This window comes from Alligator mississippiensis, chromosome 4 (genome assembly GCF_030867095.1).
Source record: "Alligator mississippiensis isolate rAllMis1 chromosome 4, rAllMis1, whole genome shotgun sequence".
NCBI classification, from domain to species: domain Eukaryota; kingdom Metazoa; phylum Chordata; order Crocodylia; family Alligatoridae; genus Alligator; species Alligator mississippiensis.
The window spans coordinates 100,213,840-100,228,735 of NC_081827.1; the positions used below are offsets into that span (position 1 = coordinate 100,213,840).

Sequence of the window (14,896 nt, forward strand, 5' to 3'; positions counted from 1 at the left end):
CCTATGATAGCCCTGCACTGTCACATCCTTCTTATCCCATCCTACTCAATGTGCCCACTTCCCAGTGTGGGGGGGGGCTTTTCCTGTGAATAATGGGCAGACAGAGGGTGACACCCGGTGGCCTGGTGATAGCAGTGCAGGTTTTGAGTGCATCCTTTCTCTGGAACCTCTTCAGATGGGGCTTGCTTCCTGGCTACTGGCAGGGCCTTGTTCCCTAGGAGGGGCTTTGGCTTGGTAGCACCTCCATACCATGGTAGGTTTGAAAACCAAGCTTTCATGCTATGGCACACTTTCGATAGTCTTGCTCCAGCCTGTAGCTGTATTACCCCCAGCCTAGGGTGGCCATGTTTGTCAAATGATTAAATATAGCACATGCCAAGGTGAGGGGATGGGTAAAAGGGATAGGGGGTGGGGAGAGGGAGGCTTTGTCTACACACCAGAAGTCTGCCTGCATAGCTAGCCTGGTCAGAAACATAAAACAAATCACATCTGGAGCCAGTCTTGTTATGCTGGCAAAACCCCTGTGCAGATGCAGCTGTACTGACAAATAGGGGTTTGGGTTAGTTTCAGCTATTTCTGGCCAGCCCACCAGAAGGTCTGGCAGCAGAAGGCAGCTGCCACCATTAGCTGCAGAGAGGATGCTGGCATTGGTGCAATGGTTTTCTCATCTCATGCGAAGAATCTTCCTGAGGTAATGGTGATGGAACCATTCCAGGCGCTAAAGATGGGTTTGATATGTCACCCATGCCTCACCACTCTAGAAGAGTGTGGGGATAACCACTGCATTGTAGACTAGGATTTTATTTTCCATCTGGAGATCTTGGTCAGCACAGGTATGGCGAAGCAGCTTTCTGAAGGATATGCTGGCATAGCAAATCCTATGTTCGATTTCTACATCAAGACTGAGACTGGGAGAAGTGACTGCTAAGGTATGGGAAATGCTCTAAGTTTTCCACGGGTTCTCCACTAGTAGTAATGTGGTGGGGAGGGGAGTAGCTTGTGCCAGGGCAGGCTGATGGAGCACTTTGATCTTCCTAATGTTAAGGGAGAGTCCCAGGCTGTGATAGGCACCTGAGAAAAGGTCAAGAATGGACCACAGATCAGTCTCAATGTGTGTGAGGATAGCACATCGACAGTGTACTGAAGGTCAGTGATGCCAGTTTTGGTAACTTTTGTTTTGTTGTGAAGGTACCACAGGTTGAAAAGCTGACCATCCATTTGATACTCAACCCCAATTCCAGGAAGAAGGTGGTCACGGATGAAAATCAAAATCACAGCAAGATAGGTGGAAAAAAGTGTTGGGATGATGAAACAGCCCTGCTTGACACCAGTATGGATGGTAAGTGCGTCTGTCTCTGATCTATTGCAAAGGACTGTGACAGTCATCCCATCATGAAGTAGTCTGAGAACACTGATGAACTTCAGTGGACAACCAAACCTAGCCAGCACCTTCCATATGGCTTCACCATTGATGGAGTCAAAGGCCTTAGTTAGCTCAATGAATGCCATAAACAGCTCCTGGTGTTGCTCTCTACACTTCTCCTGAATCTGTCGTGCAACACAAATCATGTCAGTGGTACCCCAAGATGATCTAAAGTCACACTGACATCAAGAAGGCGATTCAGAAGGATGTGAGTAAGAATCTTCCTGGCAACAGAGAGGAGGGCAATGCTTCAGTAGTTCCCACACTGACTTATGGGCAACCGGTGCCTCCTGGATCTGGCGGGGCACCAGCAGCCAATCGCTGACTGGGGCGGGGGGGCCCTAGTGACTGATTGCTGACCCTGGAATCACTGGTGGCAAACCGGAAGTGCTGCCAGAAAAACTGGAAGTGCTGCTGGCACTCCCTGGTCCCCGGCCGGTGAGGGCCAATTTCAGGGGAATCACGTGCCATCTGTGCTCCTCTTATGTATCACCTATGCGCTGACATGTCCCCTTCCTTGAAGATGGTCATAGTGTTGGCATTCTTTAAGTCAGGTGGAACTTTCTTGTTAACCCATATTTTGATGAGAAGTTGATGAAATTTTTCCACTAGTGCTGTTTCACTAGCTTTGAAGACCTCTGCAGGAATGCCATATGAGTCTGGTGCCTTATTGTTCTTGGTCTGATTAATGGCATGCCAGGCTTCCTTGAAAGGTGGGGGATCAGCAAGTGGTTCTATTACTGAGTGTTGAGGAACGGACTCAATGGTGGCAGCCGAGACCTTATCTTCATGGTTGAGTAAGAGTCTTGAAGTGCTCCTTCCAGCCTTGCTTGATGGATACGTTGGCTGTGAGAAGGTCAGAGCCGTCATGGGATCGCAAGGGGGTTGGCCTGTGGATGGCTTTTATAACTTGAAAGAAGCTTCTCATGTCATGTTGATCAGGAAAACTCTGGATCTCCGTGGCCTTCGCTTGCTACCACAGGTTCTTGCTGTCCCGTAGCCTCCTCTGAACTACAGGTTTGAGCCAGTGGTAAGCCCCTCATGTTTGCTGGTTGGAGGGTTAATTTTGACAGCTGCAGAACATAGCTCTCTTCTGATGGATAAGTGCTAGGATTTTCTCATTGTTCTCTTCAAACCAATCTGAGTGATGGTAAGAGCAGTATCCAATTGATTCAGCAGATGCCTTGTGAATAATATTCTTAAGCTCCTTCCAGTGTGCCTGGATGTCCTTGATGTCATCAGGTAGGTCAGAGTGCCTCTCAGTAAGGCATTGCTGAAGAGCCTTGCATCTAGCTTGGTCTTGGAGTGCCTGGATGTTAAATCTCTTCTGCATTTCTTTCAGTTGTTTATGATGGTGTGGTGCAAGCTGCATGTCCATGGTGGATCTGACTAAATGGTGGTCCATCCAGCAGTCATCTGCACCTCTCAGGATTCAAGTGATACAGACATCAGTACAAACATGGACTCTGACACTAATACAGTCAAGAAGGTGCCAGTGATTGGAGCGTGGGTATTTCCAAGTGGTCTTATATTTGTCACTCTGTCTGAAGGTGGTATTTGTGATGAGCAAGTCATGCTCTACACATTTGTTAAGGAGGAGGATACTATTGGAGTTGACTTTCCACACCCCCTCTTTCCCAATGGTTCCACTCCAGAGTTCAGGATGTTGCCCAATTCTTGCATTGAAGTCACCCATGAGGATGAGCTTGTCATGAGGGCAGTGGCAGTCAGCATGGTGTCAAGAGCAACAGTTCCTTGTTGACTTCTTCATCGTCAAGTGTGGGGGCATATGCACTGATAACTGTAGCATACTGGTTTTTACTGAGCTCAAGGCAGAGAGTCATAACATGTTCATTAATGCCCGCGGGGAATTCTGAAAGCTGGCTGACAATCTTGTTCTTGATGGCAAAGCCAACCCCGTGAATGTGACTTCAGGTGACTTTTCTTTCCAAAAAAAGGTGTAGCCACCTCCTTCTTCTTTCAACTGGTCTTCATCTGACCAGTGGGTCTCAGGGCAGCAATATCGATGTCATATCTTACAAGTTCTCTAGCTACTATGGTGGTTCTTCTTTCAGGATGCTCACTGTTCAGGAAGTCCATGAGAGTGTGGACATTCCATATGGAGAGCTTCAGTACTTAATTTTTTTGGTTTCAGCTGCAAGTAGAGTGATCCCGCTGGATGTGGCAATCCATTCAGGGGGGTTTGAAAACGCCTATGATTTGGGCACCTTTTTTAGCCCCTTCCCTATTCAAGGTGAGCAGAAGGGATCCTAAAGAGGACTGCTCAGTCATGGCCGCAGCTTCCAAATTGTACTTCTGTTTCGGTAAGTGCAAAACAACTGCCGCCTATGTGCAAATAGCACATGGGCAGAAACTGCTATAGATGGTAAAGCATGCACACTGCTTGCAATGATTTGGGGAACCTGTGCACTGCTTATGAATTCAGTGTGACACTGGGGACTCTTGTGTACCTGTGGCACATGGAAAGCTCTTTTGTGGGGCTTGCTTGCTTGCCTGGTTAAGTTTTTGCCCTGATATAGATCTAAAACCCCCAGAAAATATTGGAAGAAAACAATGGAGCATTGATGAGCATTTCTGCCAATGGAGCTTCTTTGCCCAGGAGGTGGCTTGCATCCAGAGAAACTGCTCAGGAGGTGGCTTGCATGCCAGGAGCTTGGGGAATAAGCAGGAGGAACTCATCCTCCTGCTCAATGCAAATAATTATGATGTCATAGGGATAACGGAGACCTGGTGGGATTCCACCCATGACTGGACCACGGGGATAGATGGCTATACCCTGTACAGGAGGGATCGTGTAGAGAAAAGGGGCGGGGGTGTAGCTCTCTATGTTAAGGAAAGCTACGCGTCCCTGCAAGCTGATATTGGTGACCAGGGTGGACGGCTGGAGACCCTCTGGGTTAAAATCCATGGGGAACACGGCGCAGGGGACACAATGGTGGGAGTCTACTACAGACCTCCCACCCAAAGTCCTGAGCTTGACCAGGAGTTTGCCCGGGAACTGGCTGAGGCCGCATGCTCCAGGACCATGGTTGTCATGGGTGACTTCAATTACCCGGACATCTCGTGGGAGGATCGCTCAGCAAAATCTGAGCAGTTGCAAAGCTTCCTCTTGTGCATGGATGACCTCTACCTGACTCAAGAAGTCTATGGGCCAACGAGAGGCAAAGTGCTGCTCGACCTGGTACTGGCTACTGGGGATGACCTAGTCGGCAACCTAGTGACCGATGGGAAGCTGGGTGACAGCGACCACGAGCTGATCACCTTCACCATCCGCCGAAAAGCTGGCAAGTCAGTCAGCAACACGGAAGTCCTTGACTTCAGGAAAGCCGACTTTGACAAGCTGAGGAGGCTTGTCAGTGAGGCCCTAAGGGACCGTGACCACGGGGAGAGGGGAGTTCAAGAAGAGTGGTTGCTCCTCAAGGGAGCGATCCTCAATGCACAAACTAAGTCTATTCCATCTCGGAGGAAAGGCAGCAAGAGGGCACAGCAGCCCCCCTGGCTCTCCAGGGGCCTAGCAGACCTCCTGAGGCTAAAAAGAAAGGCCTACAAAGGATGGAGGATGGGAGTCACCTCCAAGGAGGATTATTCTGCACTGGTCCGGTCCTGTAGGGAGCACAGCAGGAAAGCCAAGGCTGCAACTGAACTCCAGCTAGCTTTGAGCATCAAAAACAATAAAAAATCCTTTTTCAGATATGTGGGGAGCCGGAGGAAAAGCAGGGGCAATATTGGACCTCTGCTGAACCAGATGGGGCAACTGACAACTGACGCCCAGGAAAAAGCCAACCTATTAAATAGGTACTTTGCGTCGGTCTTTCATCAGTCCCATGGGACGCCCATGCCCGCTATGGGACAGGGAAGTCTGGGTGAGGGTGATCCCCTGCCCTCCATTGATGCTGACTTCGTGAAGGAACATCTTGAGAAGCTGGATACCTTCAAGTCAGCCGGCCCTGACAATCTTCACCCCAGGGTACTCAAGGAGCTGGCGAGCATCATAGCCCAGCCTCTAGCACGGATCTTTGAAAACTCTTGGCGCTCTGGTGTAGTGCCCGAAGACTAGAAGAAGGCCAATGTGGTGCCTATCTTCAAGAAAGGGAGGAAAGTGGATCCAGCTAACTATAGGCCCATTAGCCTGACTTCTATCCCGGGGAAGATCTTAGAAAAGTTTATTAAAGAGGCCATCCTTAATGGACTGGCCGACGCCAACATCTTAAGGGATAGCCAGCACGGGTTTGTTGCGGGTAGGTCTTGCTTGACCAATCTCATTTCCTTCTACGACCAGGTGACCTATCACCTGGACAAGGGAGAAGAGATTGATGTCATATATCTTGACTTCAAAAAAGCCTTCGATCTGGTTTCCCATGATCATCTCTTGGAGAAACTGGCCAATTGTTGCCTTGGGTCCTCCACGATCCACTGGCTGGAAAATTGGCTCCGGGGTCGGACCCACAGGGTAGTAATTGATGGAAGTCACTCATCGTGGTGTCCTGTGACCAGTGGGGTCCCCCAAGGCTCTGTCCTTGGACCCATACTGTTCAACATCTTCATTAATGATGTGGACTCTGGAGTCAGAAGCAGACTGGCCAAGTTCGCCAATGACACCAAACTTTGGGGCAAAGCATCCACACCAGAAGACAGGCGGGTGATCCAGGCTGACCTGGACAGGCTCAGCAAGTGCGCGGACGAGAATCTGATGGTGTTCAATGCCGATAAATGCAAGGTTCTCCACCTTGGGAAGAAAAACCCGCAGCATCCTTATAGGCTTGGCAGTGCTATGTTGGCTAGCACTATGCAAGAAAGAGACTTGGGGGTCATCATTGACCACAAGATGAACATGAGCCTGCAGTGCGATGCTGCGGCTAGTAAAGCAACCAAAATGCTGGCTTGCATCCATAGATGCTTCTCAAGCAAATCCCGGGATGTCATTCTCCCCTTGTACTCGGCCTTAGTGAGGCCGCAGCTGGAGTACTGCATCCAGTTTTGGGCTCCACAATTCAAAAAGGATGTGGAGAAGCTTGAGAGAGTCCAGAGAAGAGCCACGCGCATGATCAGAGGTCAGGGAAGCAGGCCCTACGATGACAGGCTGAGAGCCCTGGGGCTCTTTAGCCTGGAAAAGCGCAGGCTCAGGGGTGATCTGATGGCCACCTATAAGTTTATCAGGGGTGACCACCAGTATCTGGGGGAACGTTTGTTCACCAGAGTGCCCCAAGGGATGACGACTAGGTCGAATGGTCATAAACTACTACAAGACCGTTTCAGGCTGGACATAAGGAAGAATTTCTTTACTGTCCGAGCCCCCAAGGTCTGGAACAGCCTGCCACCGGAGGTGGTTCAAGCGCCTACATTGAACACCTTCAAGAGCAAACTGGATGCTTATCTTGCTGGGATCCTATGACCCCAGCTGACTTCCTGCCCTTTGGGCAGGAGGCTGGACTCGATGATCTTCCGAGGTCCCTTCCAGCCCTAATATCTATGAAGTCTATGAAATCTATGAAACCACTTTCAAGCGTAAACCTCAAAAGGTGGTAACTAAGCCATGGATCACCAGGAGAGGGGCCTTAAATCCCTTTGAGTCTGATCTGGGTGTTCAGGGACTGCAACACTGGGGATGATTGTCTTCACTTGTGAAACTAAGAAATAACTGCTGCATCTTTAATGCCTACCACTTCCAGATTGTTGTGCCCTGTGTGCAGTTATGCGCACAACCTGGCAGGGCACCCTTCCACAGGACATCCACACCCACGACATGGTGTCCTGCAGAGCTATTTAGTTTACTCCCAGTAAATGTGTTCAGAGCAAGCACAGTGCTTCCACACATTAGCTCCCATGCAAGAAGCTGCTGGGGGGGGGGGGGGAGGGGTGCTGTGGGAAGGCTAATTAGCTGTGTTGTGAAGCAGCTGCTAATTGACTTGTGTAAATTGCTGAACAAATGTGGTTACACTGCATCCAGGTCAGGATCCAGTGCCATTGTGCCCTTTGTGGCTCTGTGCCCTTGACAGTTGCACCGTCCTGCCTCTGGTATGGCTCTGAGCCCAGGTTTGGGGTTGAGAAACATAATAAAATGGGAAACATGGGGCACAGCAGTTGTATAAATATTGCCGTACCTCACTTGAGTCACCATGTTGGCAAAAATGCTTCTATTCGCTGAAAGAGGAATTTGCTTTCAGATGTTCTGCTGCTGTTGAAATACATCCCGCTGGCAGGAGTTAAATATTTATTTTGGAGCTCAGAGGATGTTAAGAAGATTCCTAGATGCATTGCTGCTGTAAATGATTAGCCTTGAAGCTTATTACTTTGCTCCCAGTGGCAAAGCTCCCAGTGACTGCTGGAGTAAAATCAGACCCTAAAATGACGGGCTAGATCCTTCTTGCTCTACTCACATGAGTAGCCCCACTGAAATCAATAGGCTGCTTCTGTGACCAAAGGAAGCAGGATTAGACTCTGTGTTCAACTGACTCTCTGTGCGTGCTAGGTTATGCTCTATCAGAGCTGTATTTTTCCTAATTGCCAGATAGAAGCCAGCAAGGAATTTGTCAGTGCTGTTCCTTTCCCTGAGTAATTTAGGGTTTTGCAAGTCCCCATATAGATTTTTGCTTCCCTCAGGAGCTGTATTTTTGAATTAAAAATACCAAACCACTTGTCTTCAATAAAGATTTACAGCTGGATGCTTAGTTGGTTTAAACCAGTGACTATAATGTGCTGATTTACCCTAGCTGAGAACCTGATCCATAGTGTTGTAAATATAACACTGTGACCAGCAATTTGCTCATTCAATCATGTCTTTATTTCACAAACTTATTAATAAAATATTGCAGAATATGTTGCCTCTCCCTTCTCCAGTTTGCCTGCCTGTTACGTGGTAGAGATACCAGCCTCTCGTATTCTACCTCATCCTCGCTGTATATAGGCTAGAGATCTGATCTGACCCTCCTCCACCATTTGCCACTGCTACAAGCCACAGATCACATGTTCCACTTGGATCCAGAGATTACACTGCAGCATCAGTGCGTCCATCATTCAGCAGGGACGCAGAGAACCCATTCTAGCTTCTCTACATATGGACTGCAACCGCACTGCAATCTCACTGCAACAACCTCCCCATATGGCTCTGTTGCCTCTCCATTGGGACACAGATCAGAGATGTACCTTTACCCCATTCAAGTCCTACGGATTGGCTGTAGGCACCAGAGAACTCCATTCACTGAGATAAGCCTTAGTTCCAGGGAGGAGAGATGGGAGCAGGTAGGCTGTAGAGCATCCATTTTCATAGTCCAGCTAATGGGCTGGATCTCCAGTGGGTATAAATCACTGTAGTGACTTTGAAATCAATCTAGAGTTGCCAGACTATTTACACTATTCCTTTATCTCTAGTAGAGTGGCAGGTGGGTTACAGGGTCAGAGTTAAGGTTGTTTGTGGAACTATAAAAATGAATTTTCTCACTGTTGAGCGTTTATATTTTTTTTCACTCATGAGACTTGACTATTATTTAAACATCATGAATATTAATGTGCGCATATAACCTCAACTCTGTCTTCAAATGTGTCTTATGGGAAGTATATGTATATATTTTCAATAAGGTGCGTTCACACACACACACACACACACACACACATACACACACACACGGCATTTGCTGGCTTGTCTTCCCATCATTTTGCAAGCCTCTCCTTTGCAGCAGGGAACATCTGGCTTGCTGAGGCTGATGCGGTCGTGCTAATCTCTTGTGGTTGCAGCCTGCAGCACAGGATCTCTCTCTAATACTACTTACACTGTAATGAAAGTCAGATGGGTTACTGCGCCCATGTTAATAACATGCAGAATGCCTTTCCCTTTTGATCTGTTGCAGTCTGTGATGCATATGCAATTCAGATTTGTGCTTTGGCCTTGTCACTTACACCCATGAGCCAAGTGGGTGTGATATGTGTCCCCTTTGCACTCAGCTTTTAATTTGTTCCGTCCTTTGTTTTGTTTCTAAAATAGGGCCACATTCTGCTCCAATTGACACCATTAATTCCATCAGCTCCAGGCTGAATGTGGCCCTCTCTTTTTAAGCATTATGGGTCAAATTCAGACCTGGTGTAAGCTGGCACAACTCCACTGAAGTCTGGATTTGCCAGGCAGTGTCTTTTGCTGTTTAAGGCCATTGTGACATTGCAGAGGATGGAGTATTTTATTTAGTAGCTTTATCAAGCTGGATGTTGTGAAACCCTCCCCCCCAATCAAACCTGGTATAAAAGGAGTTGAGACATGAAGGCTCTGCTGGCACGTGTGGGTATCCGTGCATGCGTATGTATGTGAGAGGAAGAGATAGACACTGTGCATATGTATGTGTATGAGAGAGAGAGGTAGATGTGTTGAAGGGATAAAAGCATTTTAATAATAAAGCAATTCGGAAGCTGGTTTGGGATGGGACGCACATCTGAGGAGATATGGTCTGATTCTCATGCAAGTGAAGTCACCACTGGAATGGGAGATGGGGTGGCTTTAGAATGATGAAATGTGTATCTCAGATTTGTTTCCTTTGAGCAGTCTCTCTAATTCAAGTCTTACTTGTCACTGTACACACCTTGAAGTTTTAATGAGCACAGGAATATGTTGCCAGCATATTGCCAAGGGGTGTTTGCAGACTTTTCCACCTTTAGCTCCAGCTGCTGGGCTTGTGGGGAGAGGGGCAAGGAGGGATGGAGGAGTACAGCCAGTTGTTTTTTCATCTAAACAGAACACTTTCTGAAATGAAGCAAACAGCCTGTTAAGCTCCCCTTTTCTGCTGGAATTGTTTATACGGTTATTTGTTTCTGAAAAATAAATGGGGCTGAGTCCTCTGTGCCTCATGCACTCTTTTACACTGACGGAAAGTGAGTGTCAAGCAGGTGCTACCAGGGTGTTATGATGGCATCTTACGCCCACGTTACACCCTGTGCAAGAGTGCTTGGGTACAGAGCAACAGAGTCAGAGCGATGAAAATAGCAGCAGGTGCAGCTTGTGTCATTTAGACCTTGCCTTCAGTTGGGAAAAATGTGTTTTTAGCACATTAGCGAACACCTATTTGCTAATGAATGTTACATTGAGAGCTGGCTGGAGGGTGACGGTTTTGTTTCATGGCAACTTTCGAGGTTTTGAAATCTATTTTACTTGTTTGCTGACTCAAAACTAAAGCCCCTGGACAGGGTTTTGTGAAACAGAATTGTTTTAAATGGGATCATAAAGGTTAGCTTTTTTCTCTCTCACTCTCTCTTTCTCTTTCTCTCTCTTTCTCTGTCTGTGCAAGTGATCCGAAGAATTCATTGTTGACCTCAGAGGTATTCCTACCTAAAACCTCCTTGAAACTGGTAAGTGTCTGCAAAACACTTCTCTTTCCAGATACAGGATATATTCCAGTGAGCTCTCAGCTACTAGCCTAACGCAGTCAGCTTGGGGCCAGGTTTATAAATGTGCATAGAAATAGATGCCTAAAAAAAGGGGGTTAGGTGTCTAGCTTGCATTGAAAGTCAATTTGGAAAGCAACTGTAATTTACTCATCTTCATTTAAATACCATGCATATTCATATACTCACAACATTAAATCTCTCTGCAAGTTGTTTTCTAGGAAAAAATGACAATTTTCTACTATAAGGGACCTGGCAGGTTTGCCCAGGTCAAAGTGGTCACACTAGTATTTAGTGCTGGCAACAGGCAGTGCAGTAAATCTAGTTTTTGGTGCAAGTCTACAGAGAAGGTCCCACTGTCAGTTCTCCTGTAGGCCTTCTCTCCAATTAATTGGAAACAACGTATGGGTGAGAGTACCTTGTTCTGCTACTGCTTTTTTGTGTAACCATGAGCAAACCACTGCAACCCAGAGAATTTTGCTGGGATAACTACTTTGGAGTGGAGTGTGATTTTTCTTTTCTTTTCTTTTTTGCCAGTATATGTATAACTGAACCTCTAATAACCTGTCACAGTTTTATGGTACAGCCCCTTGGGTGGCCCTATCTATGCTGGTAGAGAGGATGTTGGTTGTAGCCATGTTGGTCTAAGGACATAGGCTAACAAGGTTATTTGGGGAAATGTGATGTCTTTTATTAGATCAGCTAAATAGTTGGAAAAATTGTTCTTTGCAAGCTTTCAGATACAAACATCCTTCTTCAGGCAGAGGGAAAGTCTTCTTCAGGCAGATGTGGACTCTTCCTCTGCCTGAAGAAGGGTATTTGTACTCGAAAGCTTGCAAAGAACAATTTTTCCAACTATTTAGTTGGTCTAATAAAAGATATCACATTTACCCAAAGAACCTTGTCTGCCTATTCTGGTAGAGATGCCCTTCACCAGTGGAGTTATTCCCCTTCCTGTAAACAAGGTAGATGGAAGAATGTGCTTTTATTGTGATGCGACTGAATCTGCATAGGCGGTGTAGTACATTTTCCACTGTGCTGCTATTGTCAATGCAAGTACAATTTACATGTAAAATCTCTTTGTGTCTTTGTTCTGCAGCTGTAATGCAAGGATAATATTTCCTTTCATCCACCTGTTCTTTGTCTTGTCCATATGGACACTAAGCTCCCTTGGGCAGAGACTGGTTCTCACTAGGTGTATGCATAGCACCTACCACAGTGAGGCCCGGCTCACTGGCTTTTACTGTAATTAGCATTAATGAACGGTGATGTCCTCCATTGGAACACTACTCTCTACAGCAGCTCCAGGAGTGGGTGCCTAAGTGTTGTGAAGTACCCACCTTTTTGCCCATTGTGTCAAGTGAAAGCATGGATGGAAGGGTTTGAAACTGGTTTTGAGTTTATTACCCTGGCAGGACAATATTATACCAATCCTGGCAGAAAGGGATTTAATCCTGGCTGTATCCATCCCTCTCTACAATGCTATTCTGTTACTCCCCACCTACTCCCCCCTACTGGGCCCAAGTGGCCTGTTCAGCAAATCTATTAATTAAAAAGCTGTCTCTGTTTGGTAGCAGAATAACTAGCAGCCAGACCTGCCAGGGCTGAGTGGGTCTCTATTCAACGCAGACAGCATTGCTTGCTGTTGTTTCTGATCATTCATTTGCAACTGGCAAATTGATTCCTTCGACTGAAGGTAACGAATTGCAACCGGATTTGAATGCTGACTGGAGATCACAGGTTAGGGGTTTCTGTTATATGCTCATCTTCCACCACTGTAGCTGTGCACTGATGGGCTCTGGGCAGAGTGGAGTTTGGCCCTTCTGAGTGAGAATGAGTCAGCAGCAAGTTATTACCAACTGTGTTAGCCGGAGCTTAATCGGACAGATGCAGTGCAAATACTGTGCTTCTTGCTGAGACTCCCAATTTATTTTTTCCAGCCTGTCTTTCCAGCAGCATGGAGACCAGGTATTGCTGTGGAGCAGAGGAATATGTAGGATTGCAGGAGATAAATCAAGTCTCACAAATGGAGCGTTCATCTTATTCATTTTATCTCATTCTCAGGTCTGCGTCATGCCTGACCTTGAAGGCAATACAGCACCAAAGGCGAGGGGCCCCATCTGCTAGAAACTACATCCTCTCTCCCCTGGGATAGCCAGTACAACTGAGCTGAGCAGCTCTGTGGGGACAGGAGAGGAGAATGAGTCCAATTTCTCCAACAGCTGCTAAAGCTGGAGTAGGTCCCATGCTGCCGTCCATGGGGAGAGGATGCAGGTAGGAGCCGACTCTCAGGCTTTGTTTCCACCTACTCTGTGTCAGGTGCTGCCTAGAGAGCCTCTGCAGAGCAGGACTCCACCTGGTGCATAGGACTGGCCCTCCCCAAATCCTTCCTTGCTCCATGAAGAAGGGCTCTAGGTCTGGAGCACACAGGGCCCTTTCATCTTGTGAACAAAGGGCCAAGCTTCCCTCCAATCCTCCCAACCTCTCTCCTATATTGTGCCTCTCTGTGTAAAGCAGGGCTTAAGGGTATCTCCCCCCTGTTTTGGCCAGATTGTTGGTCCTTGTTTCATTCCTCTGTGCTGCCCCTGAAGTGCCAAGAGGGCAGGGAGTTGTTATTGTAGGACAGAGAGGGATTTACCTTGTATTGATTAGGTGCCCCATGCCTCTGATTACTCATGGTAGAAGTTGATCAGGGACTGTGACTGAAAGACTCTGTGCTCTGCAGAGTGCCACCTAGTACAATAGCTATAGTTTCATAGTTTTGTAGTTGGTAGGGTTGGAAGGGACCTGAGCAGATCATCAAGTCCAACCCCCTGCCATGGGCAGAAAAGGATGCTGGGGTCAAACGACCCTGGCTAGGTGATTTGCCTTTTTTAACGTAGCAAAACTCACCGGTCACCCTCCAAGAAGCTGTCCCCAGACTGCTTGGAGCACGTGCTGTTTTCAGTACTTTCGACAGATTCAACCTCCTGATTGGCATCATCCTCCAGAAAGATATCTGGGGGTTTGAAGTTGTCAGTGATGTTGCTTGGGGAATTCTCTGTCTGCAGGAGCAGCGAGTAGCTGGAAAGCCTATTTGATGCACATGGAGTCATTGGCATGAGCCCACAAAGAAAGTTAGTCCCCTCTGTTCTTAGAGGGGGCTATCAAGGGTGCACAAACAGAGTTTTTGGAACTATTAAAGCAGTAACAAGGACAGGAGTGAGGGTCAGACATTACTAACAAGTAGTCCAAGGGAGACACAGAGCATAGCATGCCAGCCAGTGCCCACTGGCCCCTGAATGAGTCCAAGGAGACAGTGAATGCCACCCAGTGAAACTGCCTGGAGACATGCATGGATGAGGGGCAGGAAGATGGATCCACAGAGCCTCATTCCTGGTCAGATAGGTGGCCAGCTTAGCTTGGGCCAGGAGAGGTTGATCAGGAAGTCCCAGGACTTGGTGGGGCTACTTGTAGCTGGAAGGACATAGAGCAGCTGTGAGTTATACTGAGGGCCAAATTTATGCCTGGCTTTAAGCCACCTTTATCCTTTCTCTCTGGGTCCAGTGTTGCATGTACCTTGGCCAGCCCCAAGAATCTGGCGTTAGGGTTTCGCATGAAGAGATGAGAAAGGAACAGGAAGGGGTAAAAATGAAAACGAAGTAGGGCTGGCAAACAAAGGGATAAGGCATCCTCTGGAGAAAGGAGGCTGAGAGAGCATGGCCAGGACTCCTCCAGAGCATACGAGAACAGTGAATCCTGGTGCCGCATGCCTACACCATGTATACCTTGCCATGCTCCCCAGGCCTTGCCAGACTTGGTGGTACAACAGGCAAGGCTGAGAAGGTCTCTGACAGGGCAGAGAGAGGCAGGGAGCTATGCTACACTCTGTTCTGTGCATAGAGCTGGGAAACAGCACAAAGGAAAGGCTGCTTTTCTTGTGACGTGGGACGAAGAGCTCATGCTCCTTATCTTTAGTGTTGGGGCCCAGGGACCTTCTGACCAGTGCCTCTCGGAGAGGATGGGCCCGCTTGCTTGCCCTGAATGGTTAAGACAGCGATTTTCAACTATGGTACTGTGGTACTGTGGTCCTTTTCAGGGTGCCCTGGG

At 47.6% G+C, this 14,896-nt stretch overlaps 1 protein-coding gene across 1 annotated transcript in view; it reads left to right on the forward strand.

The window, feature by feature from the left end:
- Nucleotides 1–1,135: 1,135 nt before the first annotated feature.
- CARD10 (caspase recruitment domain family member 10) overlaps nucleotides 1,136–14,896 on the forward strand; it is a 40,530-nt gene continuing 26,769 nt past the window's right edge. Inside the window, exon 1 of the mRNA XM_019489632.2 lies at nucleotides 1,136–1,339. Coding sequence (XP_019345177.1) covers nucleotides 1,333–1,339 — 7 coding nt within the window. The 5' untranslated portion in view covers nucleotides 1,136–1,332. The remainder of the gene's footprint in view (nucleotides 1,340–14,896) is intronic.